This window comes from Sinocyclocheilus grahami, unplaced genomic scaffold (assembly GCF_001515645.1).
Source record: "Sinocyclocheilus grahami isolate Dianchi unplaced genomic scaffold, SAMN03320097.WGS_v1.1 scaffold513.1, whole genome shotgun sequence".
NCBI lineage: Eukaryota > Metazoa > Chordata > Actinopteri > Cypriniformes > Cyprinidae > Sinocyclocheilus > Sinocyclocheilus grahami.
Window position 1 is genome coordinate 736,018 of NW_015505692.1, and position 17,801 is coordinate 753,818.

The window sequence follows — 17,801 nt, forward strand, 5'->3', positions numbered from 1 at the left end:
GTGTGTGTGTGTGTGTGTGGTGGAGGTTAAAAAAACACATCTGAAGAAACAATTTCCTTGCAATCCATCAGAAAGAGCCTGTCGATACGATTGATAAACTGCTAATTACAAAATCAATGGCTATGAATTTTCACAGCTGTCAGACAGCGGCAGTCCCGCGAGAGCCATCGGACAGAGCGCGTCTCTCTCTCTCCCGTAATCTCGCTCGCGCCAAAGCCAACCATCAGCATTTTCATTTCTCAGCCAGACAAAGAGAGACAGCGGACGAGACGGCAGAATAAAACGAGGCGGAGCGCGGGCCGCATTGATCAGGAGAGGACGGGGCCTGCCTTCTGAAAAGCCAGCTGTCGATACAGGCCTGTGTCTTCTCCCCCGAACGCTCGCTGATACTCATTCCATTCGACTTTACACATTTTATTGACAGCCCTGGTGTTCCTAATGAAATGCTAAATTTATCTGTGGCAGCGGCTGGGCCCCGTGGCTACCGTTAGAGAGACACACAGAAGCTGTTCAATTAAAAGCTCAGTGTTTCCGCTCCCTTCATCTTTACATGAGCTGCATCCGTCCACGGGACTCATGCGCATGCACTGTATGTGTGAGTGTGCTCGAGTGTACTGTACTAATAAATAAAGCATACAGTCAGAAAGCATGCACTGCAAAAAGAGGCTTACCTTACTTAGTATTTCTGTCTTGTTTCTAGTCAAAATATCACAAAATTCTTATATCAAGATACATTTACTAGATAAGAAAAATTACATAATATATTTAGTCTTACTTCGTGGGGGGAAAATTGCTTAAAATGGGTTAAAACAAGGAAACAAGACTATATATCTATGTAATTTTGCTTATCTAGTAAATGCATCTTGATTTAGGAATTCTTTTTTAATATTTTGACTAGAAACAAGACAAAAATACTAAATTTGATCAGCCTTTTTTTGCAGTGATCTATACTGTACACGGCTCCTTTTTGAGGTGTTTCAGATTTGGAATAGAATAACAAATAAAAATAAAACATTACAGTAGCTATTTTGGTTTCGGCTTGTATGTATTTTAAGTGAAAGATGATATTAATAAAAACAGCCAGTGTAAAGCTCTGAGATTGACTGTGATTCCTCTCTGTTACTGTACATGTAAAGGCTGAATGTGATGTGGTGACATTGTGTTTGTCTTTGAACTTTTATTTAATACTTTTATTTTGTTACTATTTATCCCTTATTTTAATTATTTGAAATGTAGCTTAATTGATTTTCTGTGCAATTCTTGCCTAACAGTGAAATGTGTTTGAGAGGGACTAAAACATCAATCAAAATGTGACAGTTGGTTAGGTTCATTTGTTATAGAAAAAAAAAAATACAGTATATGCAAAGTCTCTTATGCTCATCAAGACTGCATATATTGTGAAATATTATTGCAATTTATTTAATTACAAAAACAGCAATTATTACAGCTGTGTTCTATGTGAATATCTGTTAAACTGTAATGTATTTCTGTGATGCGCAGCTGTATTTTCAGCATCATTCCTCCAGTCTTCAGTGTCACATGATCTTCAGAAATCATGATAATATGCTGATCTGCTGCTCGAGAAACATTTCTGATTATTATCAATGTTGAAAACAGTCGTGCTGCACAATATTTTTGTGGAAACCGTGATGCATTTTATTTTTCAGGATTCACAGATGAACAGAAAGTTCAAAAGAACAGCTTTTACTTGAAATATAAATCTTTTGTAACATTATAAATGTTTTACTTGTCACTGTGGATTAATTTAATCTGCCCTTGCTGACTCCAAACAATCGAATGGCAGTGTATGTATAAATGTAAAACAATTAAACAAACAAACAAATCAATCTAAAGCTGCTGATACCTGAGTTGGCGAGTGCGATGGCCTTCAGCGTGACGAACTCCTCCTTCTCCACCTTGAGCTTCTTGTACTTGCGCACGAGCTGTAGGATGGACACGTAGAGGTCCAGCAGGCCCGTGAGCCGCGAGTGCTCCTCGTCCATCACGTAGTCCTCCGCATACACCAGCTCGTCCTCGTAGGGCAGCGAGCGGAAGACGATGCTCAGGATCAGGATCTCCATCCATGCGCTCTGCAGTAGACTCATCTGGTCTCCCAGAGACAAGCTGGAGAAACCTGAGCAAGAGACAAGACATTCTGTACTCAATATACTGTATACACACACACAGTGGGCAGCCCGGGGCTAGTTGTCACACAGGGACTCGGTAAGCAGGAGGTTTTCAGTCACAAAGTTGTCTAACAGTGGTTTAGTGTGTCTTAAACTGGACATTTGTTGTGGATTCTGTCCTGCAAAAATTAAAATTCAGAATCATCATATTTTTTGTAATGTTAGTTACACATTAAAACGGCACTACATATATTAAAATCATGCTTCATAATTGATTTACTGTTTAAATGTTTTTAAAAGGTCTACAATTAGCTATTTAAACGGCAGATTTGGTTGTGACAACTTACCCCATATAGTGTGACAACATGCCCCTCTGTAGGCTGTGGTGTGTTAAATGAACAAATCTCTTATTTATGATCAATAATGATGCAAATGTTTGATATTGTTTCAATGTCAATACTTTAAGGTTTGTGTCTGTACAGAAACCCCTCTCCTGGGCAGGGTTATTTGTTAACTATAACTTAAACAGAAACTACATTTAAAATCATTAAAAAAAAAAAATTGTCATTTGAAACAAAATAAACATTAACTGAAATATTTATATATAATAAATAATTATTTCAGCTAGTTGCCAAGGCAACATTTCTCATTTTAATGTAGTTTAACTTAATGCACTAAAATAACTAAAACTGAAATAAAAATGAATAAAACTATATAGACACACACAAAAAAACTACTACTACTGATACAAAATATTAATAAAAACTATAATAATATCCCAATAATACTAAAATAACACTGCTCCTGGGTTCCTCCATAAAGGAAAATATTATGCAAGTAAAATATTTAGAAATTATAAATACATTTAAATAAAACATTAGTATGGTATTTATGACATTTTGTTAGATAAATGTAATTTGGGGTCAAAACTATCTCACTGCAATGCACGAGAAACCACACAAAAATACAAAACATGCTTCATTTCCCCACCAGCAATACTGCGCTTAATACAGAAATTCCAGAGTAACACATATTAATAAAGCAATAAGCCCCAAGAAGCCGTGGTTTACAGTGAATTTATAACAGATAAGGGGCTTTGTTAGGTACGACGTGAAGCGGAGATATAAAACCCCCTTAGCTGTTATAAATTCACTGTAAACCACAGCTTCACGGAGATTATTGCTTTTATAAAACGGTTATTCACATATACGTAGTAAGGTTTCACAAAATAAAACAGAGCAAATAAAGTGTAAAGATATTAATAAACACAGTATTCTTCCACCAAACAATGTAGCTCCTCAGAAACAGTTGTGGTTTGGTTTGCCGAGCAACACACAGAACTAAACAAAGGTGTGTGTTACTTTGTAGCGTCATTTACAACAGCTTTGAACGCGGCTCAGCCAATCAGAATCAAGCACCGGAACTCTCCGCTTTATTAAACAGGATAAGGCCATTTTGATTCTTCTGACAGCTGTCTATAGCGTGTGCTCCACGAGCCGTTTACACATCACACGATCGCTCCGATGTTTAAAATGATTGCTTTACAAGTGGACTAAAGCAGCGCTATCTGCCCCGCTCGCTATTAAAGAGCCGATAGATTACAGTATTGATCCACTCACACGCCACACCTGACCCCTAACTTTCATATGAATGCAGAGATGAGCAGGCGATGTCTATCTGCCACCGGCTGACGCTCGGGAGTGTTTGTGGGCCGAGAGACAGAAAGAGCCGGAGGAGAACAAGAAAGCGGCAGAAAAGAGAAGCTGAGTGTTTAATTTCCTTTATCAGGTGGGCGAACAGCGGCCGGGCGTGCTGGAGGATACATTAATTAACAGATTGCGATCAGGACTGCGGGGCCCCTGACAATGTGAAGAGGGATCAATAAGGGCCTCGCAATGGAGGTGCGGGATGAACGGGAGCCGCCGGAGATCAGGTCAGCGCAGACACGCTCCATACACACAGTCAGAAACACTTCACGCTACACAACATGTGAAAGACTTGGCTCAGGACTGGGCTAACGTGAGCAGATTCATATGCAAAGTGCATTGATTTAGTGCATGAATGCCACATGTCGATCACGGCCGCCTTTTACTGGAAGGTCATGAGTGTCTTTGACAAAACAAAGAGCCGGACAGTTGATGCCTAAACATGACACACTGATAGATATTATACAACAGATTGTTATAATCAAAAATTCTGATGAGTTGCATTTTATAAGAAATCTGAAAAGTGCTACATTGCTTGAAAAAAGCTTATGGTTAGACTAATTAACTATATAACTAAATTGTTTATTCTGATTTATTAATATTGATATATGTCAAGTCATTTTTATATAGTGTTTTACACAATACAGTTTTTTTCAAAGTAGCTTCACATTAATAAATAGGAAATTAATTGTTTGTGTTATAAAATTCATCAAGTAAGAAGCAGCTCTACAGACGACAACAGCGTCATTATTAAGCTCAGTTTAGTTAATTACTGATTCAGTTAGTTACTTATCCGATAGTTCAGTACACTGATATTACCGAATATTAATATTAATTGTATTTTAAACCCCAAATGTAAAACAATTTACTGAATATAATATATATATATATATTGTTTGAGACACAGCAGTTTATGAAGCTCTGCCTCGGAGTACTGACTTCTCTTCAAATGGGATCTACTTTATAAAAATCTGCTTTGACAGGTTGTTTCTCATGTCCATTTACTCATGTTGAAATGTTTCTGAAATCTCGATTTTTACTCTCAGTGCAGAAACAGCTGCCACTGTGATCTATCTTAAGCACTAGTAAAAAATGTGATCAGTTTTTAGCTTGTTTTTATGCAGCCCAATAAAGTTCATTGCTGGAAACATCTTCTGTAACACAGACAAGCTCGGCCACCTCCCCGTGATATAGTTCACGCTCGCTAACTCAAAAGCCAGCAGTTCTGAAAATAGACAAAAGCTGAAACCTTCGCAAAAAGGCTTTTTATGACTCTGGCAGCCTTTTATAAACAAAATAGCCATAAAAAACGACAAGTTTTAATCTGCCTGCATTAACAAGCTTATAGTTGAAGATTTATCCCTGTCAGTTTATGGCTCTGGTCTCCTCCTCCTGATGGTTTGTTGGTGGAGCTTGTGTGAGTTTCAGAGCGATGCTAAAAGTGCATTCAGTTTTATCCGAGTTTTATCCGAGACACTAGAAGGTTAACGATCAATAATGTTTGAAAATAACATACCACCTAATTCTGATAGTGTTAAGAAAAGCAAACGAGAGATAAAAACATTTGCTGAAGTGACCCTGTTCTAAGAACGTTTAGCCTACATTCCAATTAAGTCATGAAAACGTTATTATTTTTTAATGTTTTAAAAACATTTTTTATCTTTTTATGCGTTAAGGCCTGTTCATACCAATGACGATAACTATAAAGATAACGATAAATATATCGTTCAAAAAATCTTTCCCAATATTAAAGAATAGCAGAGTCCACACCACAGCTATAACGATAAAGGCACAGAGAAACAATATTGTTGGAATCGCATTCAGAACGTATTTTTCCAGCTGATGAACGATAAAAACATTGACATCCAATCAGATTCAATCCTGCTGTCACGGGCTGGAGAATTTAAAGCGGCAGACGAGCGACGCTAATGTCGTTATCTTTATAGTTATCGTTCTTGGTGTGAACGAACATTCCATTTTATAATTTTGCAAACATTATGGAAACCTCACTTTTGAATGTTCTCTGAGCATTCTGAAACAAGTAATTACATTTAAAAAATGTCAGGGAAATGTCCAATTAAGAAGGGCTGTCAGTCAATTAATATTTTTTATCTAATTAATTACATGATGTTTCGATTAATTAATTAATCACAAAATAAATTTGACTGTGAATATAGCCACAACAGATTATTTAAAGCTATTTTTTTGTGTTAAATGAGAAAGTATCAAGAAGACATTACAAATTGTAGCTTTCGAAAGAAATATTTTACTTGATTCAACATAAAATGTATTACACATAAACATTTAGGCTGCAACGGCCTAACATAAACTATGGAACATAAAAGAAGATAATTTGAGAAACATCTCAGTATTTTTGTTCATACAACGAAAGTCATTGGTAACCAAAACAGCTTTGTTACCAACAGTCTTCAAAATATATATAATGTCTAAAATGGTAAACATATTTATATTATTTTTGATCAAAGTTCAGTTTGGGTTAAAAGAAAATTTGAAATATTGGTGTCACAGACAAAGGGTTGAAGGACATTTAGCTTTTCAAGAAATTTAGCTTTTTCAAAAACACAAACTTCGGTTTGGCCTAATTTTGTATGAAATGACATCACACCAGTTCGCTCTTTGATTTCACTTGTAATCAGCTTGGACGGATGGTAGTTTGAAGGTGTTTACCAGCCTGAACAAACTATTCTGGAAAGTTCACGTTTTAAAAGGTTGGCCTGATTTGGATAGAAATGAAGTCACACCAGTTCGTTGTTTGATTTTGCACCATGGACCAATGGTTGTTCAAAAGTGTTTACCAGCTGGAGCAAACTTTTATGGAAAGTTCATTTTGGCACGCTTAAACTCCCAAAACAAACTTCATTTTGGTCTGATTTTGTTTGAAATGACATCACAGTTTTCACCACAGTTTGAGCTGATGATGGCATGTGGCCGATTAGTTGACTACTTTCCTGAGCAACTAGTCAACTAAGTAGCAAGTCGTAGAGACACAGACTCTTGTCCTCAAGAAATGCCCCTCACTCACCTCTCCCAAGGATATTACAAAGCTCGAGCTGGATCAGCCCCGGCAACACAGTAAGGAGATTTCACCGTTTAATGACAATGAGAAAACAGCAAACCCAAGCCAGGGAAGGATAGATGGGCGGATACAAGCACAATCGCTGTACGCAAGAGGGGAATTATCCACCGTCATGAGTGGTGATGTGATGCCTGTTAAATTTCACTATTGACTGATTCATGAATTCTGCATTTTGGGACTGAAAAACATTATGCAGCCACAAGGTGTGGTCACATTTTGCAAATTTTCGTGTTCAAAATCCATTAATTTCCATATAAATCCGCACAGGAAATTTGCATGAGGTTGAAAAATTTCCCCACGCAGATTTTGCATTCGCTGCCTTGGCCAACAGAAAGCTGGTTGTTTTAAAAGTGACTTCTGTGTGAGCTGTTTCATACATAACTACACCAGTGACAACAAAGAACCTCTTTTATTCACAAAATTATTGTTATACGTCACTTCCTGTTTGTTGCTGCCGTGTGGTTTGAGTTTGAGCTCCGTCAAGTTAATTCTTTGTCGTCCCATTTTTTATCTTAAAATCAATTTTATACACCATCCTTTTTCAGTTCTATAACGAAAATGTCACCAAAAATATGCGAACCACAACCTTGGGATTTGGAATGGGATAAAGGGGGAAAATGCAAGGTCTCAAAACCCGTAGAACTTCTTTTAACTTGATGCCATTGCAAAAGACACGAGTGCAATGGTAAAACACGCCATTCATAGAAAAACAATGGAAAAATGTCACCAAAAATATGCGAACCACAACCTTGGGATTTGGAATGGGATAAAGGGGGAAAAATGCAAGGTCTCAAAACCCGTAGAACTTCTTTTAACTTGATGCCATTGCAAAAGACACGAGTGCAATGGTAAAACACGCCATTCATAGAAAAACAATGGAAAGTAGAGCAATGTGATAGAAAACGTGTTCTGTGTGAATGGTTCCTAATGATACCTTTCTTTCGCAAGGGCCTTAGCAAACAACTTCTGCGTGAGATGCGCTTCATACATCGCTAAAGTTTTGACAAAGGAGTAATGTGACAACACCTTTAGGGTTTGGCCGAAAGGGGGTATTGTACAACACAACGTAATGATGCTTTTCTTTCACAAGCATCTTTGCATTAGGAGTGCATCAGCGATGCCTTAAAATTTAAAATCTAGGGAGCTCACTGGGTTTCGGAACACAGCCATTATGTGTCATTCCAGTGTGCTCCTGATAAATCAGAATAAGGTTTTTTGAATGCAAGACAGCTATCATGCCATGTGACTTCCCACAGCGGACGCTTCAGGTTGGGAAACAATTCCACACATCCTCACCGCAGAATTCCCCGCTGGAAAAATCCAGCCCTAGGAGTCAGAGGTCCGGAGGCAGGTGATCACCAGCTGTCTAATGTGACAGGGCTACGGTGTCTGACTGGTAACGGTATGTAAAGCCTTATTCCAAACCACATCTGACAGCTTCTGTTGTCCAGAACACGTCCAGATCATCAGACACTAGTTCTGCTGCTCCAGTGTAAGGTAAGCCATCACATTACACACGGCAGCTTCGTCCGTTCGATCATGTAGGTTTTTGTCACTTGCTCTAGTAGAGTTAGTAGTTAGCTCGTTTGCATATCCGTAAAGCTGCGTTAGTGCGAGCGGAGGGGAACTCCAGGACTTAGACAGAGTGAAATGCGATCCGGCCGAGAACAAGAAGCTAGTGTATGTATGTCAAAGGCCTTTAGCACCTTAGCAGCAAAAAAGCCATTTGTCAACATGTTCCACACATCAGCTTTAATGAGACGCCACTCAAACTATTTACAGAGACCTCCTCTCTCTGCAGTGCCAACCGGAGCCCGGACATTCAGAGGAGGGATTCATTAACAATTAATCAACGGCCGATTCGATAGGGCCTGACCATACCAGGAGGCTGTTTACAGCCGTTTACTGACAGATGAGATGGGAGTCTGAGCGCTGTGTCCTAACATGCACTATAAAAGGCTTTACTGTGACATATAAATACGATGGTGCTTTGGACAGGTGTGAACGTGGACCCGTGAGTACAGAAGACCAGTGTGTACCAGTGTAACGCGTGCACACTAATAATATTAGTGGAACTCTCATCTGAAAGACACTTGATGGATAAAATCCTACGTTTGCCTCCTTCACTTAGAATTAGATCACCTTACAACAGTAAAATGGGCTGTGAACGGTCTCTTGACTTAAGTGAGTCATCTTAAGGTACAGATTCCAGTCTATGCAAAATGCTGTAACATTTTGATACCATGCAGTCTTAATAAATAAACAAATAGGGTCAGTTTTGATTTGAGTGTGGTCTATGTAGTAAAGAATCACAGCAAACGCTCTGTCATAACCTGCCTTCTCAAGTCACAGTTGAACAGGGTAAGTGAAATAAAAAACATATAAAGTGTTACGTATGATCATCTGGTCTCCATTTTGTAATAAACTGCTAATGTTTGAAAAATAAAAATGTAATGCTCTTTAGTGCGTTTACTGAATTGCTTAATTTAAATGCAATGAATATGTGCACAATCAACTGTATTAATTTTGTCAAAAATGTATTAAACAGATTGCCAGAAATAACAATGTGCATTAAGAATTTTTTCTACCTAAATTGAAGATACACATCGCTGACGAAGCAAAGCAAAAACAAATAAATAAATAAAAATAAATAAACCAAATTAATATAAATAAATAATCAAGTAAATAATAAATAAATTAAAACTAAATAAAAAACTAAACAAAAGGCAAAAACAAAAAGTATTTCTGAAGATACACATCACTGACAAAGCAAAGTAAATAAATAAATTAATAATAATAATAATCAAATCAAAACAAAACAAAAACAAACAAAAAAACAGAAAGCAAAACAAATAAAAAATAATAGCAAAGCAAAACAAAAACAAACAAATAAAACTCAAACAAAACAAAAATGCACCGTGTGTGTGTGTGTACTGGTATCACATATATTATGATGTTATGAGGATCAAATGTCCATTTTTTGGTCCCCATGAGGAGACAAGCTTATAAATCACACAGAATGTAGTGTTTTGAAAATCTAAAAATGCCTGTAGTTTTGTGTGAGGGGTAGGTTTAGGTGTAGGGTTAGGGTAAGAGGACAGAAAATACAGTTTATAAAACGGAAAGTTCCAGTCCTTGATTCTGATTGGCTGAGCGTTGTGCCTAACAACGCCCCTTAGCTGTTATAAATTCACTGTAAACCACGACTTCATGGGGTTTATTGCTTTATTGTATAGTAGAAAAACCATTACGTCTATGAAGAGTCCCTGTAAACCACATATACCAATGTGTGTGTGTGTGTGTGCGTGTGTGTGCATGTGAGTGTGTGTGTGTGTGTTGAGGAGCACTTTGAGGAGACTGTGTTTTTGGGTCAGCAGTGATCCAGTCGGCTGTAAGCTCCTTGCTAAAAGGCTCTCTGTGCTGACGCAGCACTGTGTGTGTGTGTGTGTGTGTGATTAAGGGGGTCAACATCCTCCTAATCTGCTTACTAGATAGCACTTCACCCAACTAATGATTGGCATCTTCCCTAAAAACACAACCCAGATGGACGGCACTGAGTCAGCATGTGTACACAACAGTTACTTTCCCTTTCTTTCTTTAACGTGTCTGATTTTAACCGCCACAGAACGAGACGCTCTCACACATGCAAAAAAACAAAACAGAAAAACATTCATACGAATGATGCCATAACTAAAGTTTTTTTTTTTTCATCATTCCGTATTAGCTGAGGATGAACTATAAGTTGGATTTTTATTATGAAAGATTATAAAATAACAGTAGAAATCATGAAGCTGAAGTGTCCAGCTTTACCAGTTGTACCACCAAACTTCATGGCCCCTTTTTATTTGTTAGTAAATAATAATCTTATGCTTTCTGCACTGCGTCAGTGCATCAGTGCCTCACTGACCTGGGATGTGTTTGGCCCAGCCGATGATGACCACCAGCTCGCGGTCGGCCAGGTCACACAGTGTGGTCAGCGCTTTGACGTCGCTCTCGGGCATGCTGGGGTCCGGCATGGCATAGATCTTCTCCGGCTCCGCTACCAGCAGATGGGACACGATCTTCGTCACTGAGGATGAGGAGGAGGCACACCGAGTTATTCTCATGTGAAATCACTCAGAAACATGATAAACAATATAGCATCAATTATTTATTTCAGCTTCACTGCAGAAATATTCACAAACTGTATGTTTTCTGCGATTGTGTGTTCATCATATTCACACTCGTTAATAAATCATTATAATTCATTATAGTATATAAAAACTTTCATTTGTCACAGTCTTGATTCATGATGTTTAACTGATCAGCAGTTTATGCAGCTTCAGCAAAAACACTGAATATTGAAATACTGAGAATTTATAATTACATTTTTATGCCATTGTTTGTGTATACTGATAAACATTAATAAACCATAATAACACATTATAAAAGCTTCCAACCTGAAGTAATTAAAACATTTTCCAAACTTTGCCTCTTTTTTTCAAAACTTTACACACAAATCCAAGAACTGCACACAAAATGCAAAATGCCTCACATCTCTCGCAAAATGAAACACTGCATTCAAAATATCACAAACACATCTCAAAAGAAAACATTTGCAAACAGCTTTGTTATAATATTAATTTCTGATCGATTTTTGTGTTACATAGAGAATTGTGTGATGTGTTTTGCAGAAAGTGTTTTATGAAATTGAAAACTGAGTCAAAGGCAGAGAATTAGTGTCTGGTTTTGCAGATTTGGTGTGTGCTTCTGCTGTTTGAGTGTCAGCTTTCAGAAACTGTGTCACAAGTCAAGATTTTGTGTGTAAGCAGTTGAAAAAAAAACTGTAAGTGAACATGTTGTATTGCATTCACAGAAGTGTGATGTGAATGTCTGATTTATTTATTTATTTATAAATATATGAAATGTGTGTGTGTGTGTCAGTGTGTGTGTGTGTGTGTGTCTGTGTGTCAGTGTGTGTGTGTGTGTGTGCGTGTGTCTGTGCGTGTGTCTGTGTGCGTGTGTGTGTCTGTGTGTGTGTGTGTGTGTGTGAGAGTGTGTGTGTGTGTGTGTGTCTGTGTGTCAGTGTGTGTGTGTGTGTGTGCGTGTGTCTGTGCGTGTGTCTGTGTGCGTGTGTGTGTCTGTGTGTGTGTGTGTGTGTGTGAGAGTGTGTGTGTGTGTGTGTGTCTGTGTGTCAGTGTGTGTGTGTGTGTGTGCGTGTGTCTGTGCGTGTGTCTGTGTGCGTGTGTGTGTCTGTGTGTGTGTGTGTGTGTGTGAGAGTGTGTGTGTGTGTGTGTGTCTGTGTGTCAGTGTGTGTGTGTGTGTCCTCACAGGGTTTTTTGGCTGGCGGTGGCAGTGTGAGCCCCAGGTAGGCTGTGTTTCCTGCATCCATTCTCCTCTTGTATTTCTGTCGGCCTCCTCGTACGCGATCTAGCCGAACACCTGATCAAGCACAAACAATACATCACACACATAAACACACTTTAAAATCAATACACATTTCATCACATCTGTGAACAAAATGTTGTTTTGAGTTTGAAGAGCATAAACTTTTTTTTTTTTTACTGAACATATGCCGAGTGATGTGAGAAATCAAGCAACCAAAGCCATTTAAAGATGACTGCAACGATTACGTCTGTGTCAAAGTTCTGCAACACAAATCATTTAAAGCATGTCATCATACAGACACAACTTCAGCATTTGGTACATGATATAATGCAACATAATAATATAAGAGTATATTATTGATATACAGTATTAATATTATTGTTCTACATCAGGCTTGTAGGAGACATGGGCACAATTGTAATTTTAATTTTAAAAATGTCATTTTTAAAATCGCAGATTTCAAAGCATTGTTACATTACTGTAAATAAAAGTCAAATAAATTGTTACTTTACTGTTTACAATCATCTATCAGGACTTACTGAAGTTTTTTGTTGTTGTTGACTGATTAATGAAAAAGCACATACAGTACTTTCAAAAAAATAGTTTTACTTGACATAAAGTAAACTTTAACTGCTATAAAACATTTATTAAAAAATTTAAACTTATTTTATTTTAGCTAGTTGCCAAGGCAGCTTTTCGCATTTTCATTTAGTTTTTGATGTACTAAACAAATTAAACCTGAAATAAAATTTTACATTTTAAAAATGTAAAGCACAACAAAATCACTAAAGCATTAACTAAAATGAAAACAGAAAATATAAAAATAAATTTTTTTATAATATTTTATAAACTATAATAGTATCTCAATGATACAAAAATAACACTGAAAGATATTAAACACATTAACCAATAAAATAATTCTTTCAAGTGAAATAATTGGGAAGATTTCTATTGTTTCTGTGCTAATCTGTGTAAAATATGTATGATATAATGCAACATAATAATATAAGAGTATATTATTGATATACAGTATTAATATTATTGTTCTACATCAGGCTTGTAGGAGACATGGGCACAATTTTAATTTTAATTTTAAAAATGTCATTTTTAAAATCGCAGATTTCAAAGCATTGTTACATTACTGTAAATAAAAGTCAAATAAATTGTTACTTTACTGTTTACAATCATCTATCAGGACTTACTGAAGTTTTTTGTTGTTGTTGACTGATTAATGAAAAAGCACATACAGTACTTTCAAAAAAATTGTTTTACTTGACATAAAGTAAACTTTAACTGCTATAAAACATTTATTAAAAAATTTAAACTTATTTTATTTTAGCTAGTTGCCAAGGCAGCTTTTCGCATTTTCATTTAGTTTTTGATGTACTAAACATTAAACCTGAAATAAAATTTTACATTTTAAAAATGTAAAGCACAACAAAATCACTAAAGCATTAACTAAAATGAAAACAGAAAATATAAAAATAAATTTTTTTATAATATTTTATAAACTATAATAGTATCTCAATGATACAAAAATAACACTGAAAGATATTAAACACATTAACCAATAAAATAATTCTTTCAAGTGAAATAATTGGGAAGATTTCTATTGTTTCTGTGCTAATCTGTGTAAAATATGTACTATTTTAATATTCCTTTGCAATGGAGCTAGTATTTGCTTTGTGGGTTTTTTCTGACACACACACACACACACGCATGCATGCACGCACACACACACACACACACACACACAAACAAGCCTCTATCGTAACAGTATCAGAGTGTAAATAAATCATTTCTCCTTTAAGGGAAATTTAAACCAAGGAAAGAGCTGACAGATTCACCAACACAAAAACATACAAGCCTGCTAGCGAGGGAGCGAGGGATCAGCGGGACGAGCTGCTGCGCTCTCAGCGTGTGTCGGAGGTGTCAGGCCTCCATATGTGAACACTGAGTGCCTGCCGCACATCTAAACAGATGAATATTTAACACGGGGTCAATGAACTCACAGACGGACCTTCTCATTATTTCGCTTATCAGCAGCGCCGCAGAGAACACTAACGACAGCAACCACACCACACAAAACTGGCCACTTTCCACTGTAAAACACTAGATATGTATATAAGTACCTAAATCACACACATATTATTGAAGTTTAGCATGTTTGTAACACACACGCTATAAACGCCACACTAACACCTTATTTATTAGCCAATTATTTGATAAGAATGCTTTTACATTTGTACATTACTCACCACTCCTAAACCTGTTACGCTTGACCTGTTTGTTTATTCATTCACAGTGAAAATGACTGCATTTGAATCTATTTCTGACAGATGGAGGTTATACTGTACATGCAAACCAAAAATCTATTATTTTGGATTAGTATGTTAAGCATGTTCTGTTTTTATGTTCTCACAAAATGACATTTTCAGCTCCATCTACTGAATTTTTACCATAGTCAGAAAATCTTACTGTGTTGACAAAATAAGCCCATTTTGCACATCACACATGTTAAATGAAGCAGCCTTAGTGTTATTTTTTTTTACATTTTATTTATTTATTGCTAAATATTAATAGGACATACAATTAAGGATTTTTAAAAACTAAAACAGTATATTTATATTTGTTTGGGGCTGACATGTCATGGTTATGACACTGTAAAAAAAGTAATTTTTTTTATTGTGCATTGTACAAAAACTATTTCAATCTTTCTAATTCAAGTGTTACTTGCTTCTCTTTGCAATTATTTGTGAAATTTACTAGCAATTTCTGAGTGAAAATTGTAAGTCACATACCAATTATATAGATAATTGCTTAAAAATATCTAAATTGTTATTGTACTATACTAATATTGCTTTTTAAAAACATACACAACTCTGTTATCACATACTATAGTAAATCAAAAACAACGAGCAACCAGTTAAAGTTCCCTGGCGGCTAAATGATTTCATCCCTCTACAACTACTGTGTCAGAGCAGGTTTGTGTGCCACTACAGCAAATTACGCTCCCGCAATTCTCCCTGCTCCCTCTTTATTGAACATTATAGAGTGTGAGATTAGAACAGGGACGGAGGAGAAGAGAAAAACACTGAGTGGAGGAATGGAGGTCCATTTAGCAACCATAATCAGCCGACAAATGAAAGCAGCGGCGTAAGCGCTGGACACTGTTGCGTCATTTACGGACAGCGTAACTCAGATGCAGTGACCGCAGCCTCAAGAACGTTCATCTGACTGTATACGCTTTGCATTTTCAACGTTTCAGTTGTACAGCTTCAGAACATGAACTGCTAATTGCATTTGATCTGAATTATAATGTCTATTTCATCAAATATGACACAAAAAGTGCAACAAAGAGCAGTGACAACAAACTGCATTATCTTTTTAGAAGCCAAATCGGGAGATTTCTTCTCCTTATACAAATTATTTGATTCCCTAGAAACAGAAATCTGATTAGGATTGTCTTTCAATTTCCTGACTCTGACAACCCACTAACCTAATTACCCGCTGGTCCCCGTGGTCCTACTCTTCCTCGCAAACTCCGGGAGATCATTTGATGGTTGCTAAGTCGCAGTGAAATCTCATTTCTCCTAACTACAATTTTAATATTTTTATTGATAGTTACAGACGGTGGGGAGCGAGATAAAATGATTTTGAATTATGCTAAAGATTGGATTGACTAAACGCACTGTAAATATAATTTAAATCTGGCCCAAATGGTTTGACTTCACAAGCTTATTATTACTAAATACCTAAAGGACATAACTTTAGTGCTAAACAAAGGCATATTCTCATTCTCTGTCACAGTCTTGTTGCTCAAATTGTCATGCCAACAAATCTGGAATATAATGCCAATGTTATTAACGTTAAATAGATTAAATACAAAATGGTCTAGTTTTGCTCATGACGAGGGAAAATGTCCATGCTGAAGCTAGTCTCAGCTGGTTTAGTTAGTCTCCCCAAACCATTCTAAAACATCAAACTAGGTCAGATAAAACCGGCAAACCACCTCAGGCTGGTTTAAGCTGTTTTTTGTCCTGTATTGTACATGGTTTTCTCTAAAGCTCTTGTGGACTGGGATTCAGATGGAGAAACGCTCCATGTCACATGCTACCGTCAGCCATCGCAAAGCCGGTGTGAAGATTCAGAGGTACATAGGTGCCTGTTTTAATTAGAACAGTGAGTGTCATAATTAAACAGATGCTGGCAGGAATTAAACCTTGGCACTATCTAGTTTCCCGTTACACCCGGAGCAAAATGGTCAGGGTGAGGGAAAGTGAGGGAAAGAGATGAAAGAAAAAGGCTGATTTGTAACGGATCTGTGTGTTATGAGGCCTTTAGAGTGCAACCTCAACTGGTTCAATAAGTACAACATGTTTTGTGAAATTACACCTATACAGTCAAATCAGATCAAGAACATATTTACAGTTTTATCTGCATTGTGAATTAGAGGATGAGACTCATTAGAGCATGTTTTTCCAATGCAAAGCAAATGTTTGTCCTCTTCATAATGTTTCATTAAAAAAAGTAGTAACTTTCACACCAGTATTCAAACCCAATTTGAAAGTCCTACGTTGGGTGCCAGCTTTTCTGTTTCTCGCTGTGGAAGTAAAATGAGTTATGAATGCCATTTCATGTTAATGTTAAGACCATGAGAGCACAGAATGTATCTTTTGGATGAGTTCATTTGCTGCTTACGCCACATCAGAGGATCTGTCTGATTTATAATGGACGGATCAGTAGGCTTGCCGTGATAGACGGTGCTGACGGTGATACCGGCGTTAAGCCGCAACACCGGTTACGTCCCTTGCCCACCGTGGCACCGACCCCCACCGTCGTTTAGATATTTTATAGTAATAAAAATCATTTAGTTCAGTAAAAGAACAGACACTGCAATTAAAAACTGAACGCGGCTGCTCAATGCAGCGTGCCGAACGACAGTTGCATCACAGATCAGATTTCATTTCTCCAGTGAGGAGAGCTGACTGACGAGAAGAGCGAGGCGAGGTGAGACAGACAAGACGATGGCGGATGATTTAGTTTCGAAACGAGATGCAAAAGCGCCTGTTTGGCAATATTTTGGATTTTGAAAAGCTTGTTGACTTCTGCCGTTTATTTAAGCTGATTTTGGAAGTTTTTTTAAACATTTGTTTCTTATTTAATTGGTTCCACATTGTTTGCTGATTTTTTACTTTATTTAAACTTTGTGTCATTTATTTATTTTATTTGACATCAAGGTGTATGCCGTGCCTCCAAGCTTTCTTACTCGTTTTGCTTATAAACGTTCTACGTTTCTTATTTATTTGGTTATATATTATACATGTTTAATTAGCCTGTTTCCAGTTTTGTATACCTATTTAAACTTTATGTAAGTTATTTGTTATTTTATATTAGACATAGCCTGCCCTATAGCATGGTGTATTTGTATTTGTTTTGTTAATAAAAGCTCTATGTTTTATATATAGGCTAAAGTGAGTTTGACGTTGTATTTTGTTGTTGCAT

At 36.9% G+C, this 17,801-nt stretch overlaps 1 protein-coding gene across 1 annotated transcript in view; it reads right to left on the bottom strand.

The window, feature by feature from the left end:
- Window positions 1-14,308, bottom strand: part of LOC107554780 (steroid hormone receptor ERR2-like) — a 17,667-nt gene extending 3,359 nt beyond the window's left edge. Inside the window, exons 1-4 of the mRNA XM_016237388.1 lie at window positions 14,160-14,308; window positions 12,240-12,350; window positions 10,837-10,998; window positions 1,865-2,134 (exon numbers count right to left, since the gene is read on the bottom strand). Of these exons, the coding sequence (XP_016092874.1) occupies window positions 1,865-2,134; window positions 10,837-10,998; window positions 12,240-12,300 (493 nt within the window). The 5' untranslated portion in view covers window positions 12,301-12,350; window positions 14,160-14,308. The remainder of the gene's footprint in view (window positions 1-1,864; window positions 2,135-10,836; window positions 10,999-12,239; window positions 12,351-14,159) is intronic.
- Window positions 14,309-17,801: the final 3,493 nt, after the last annotated feature.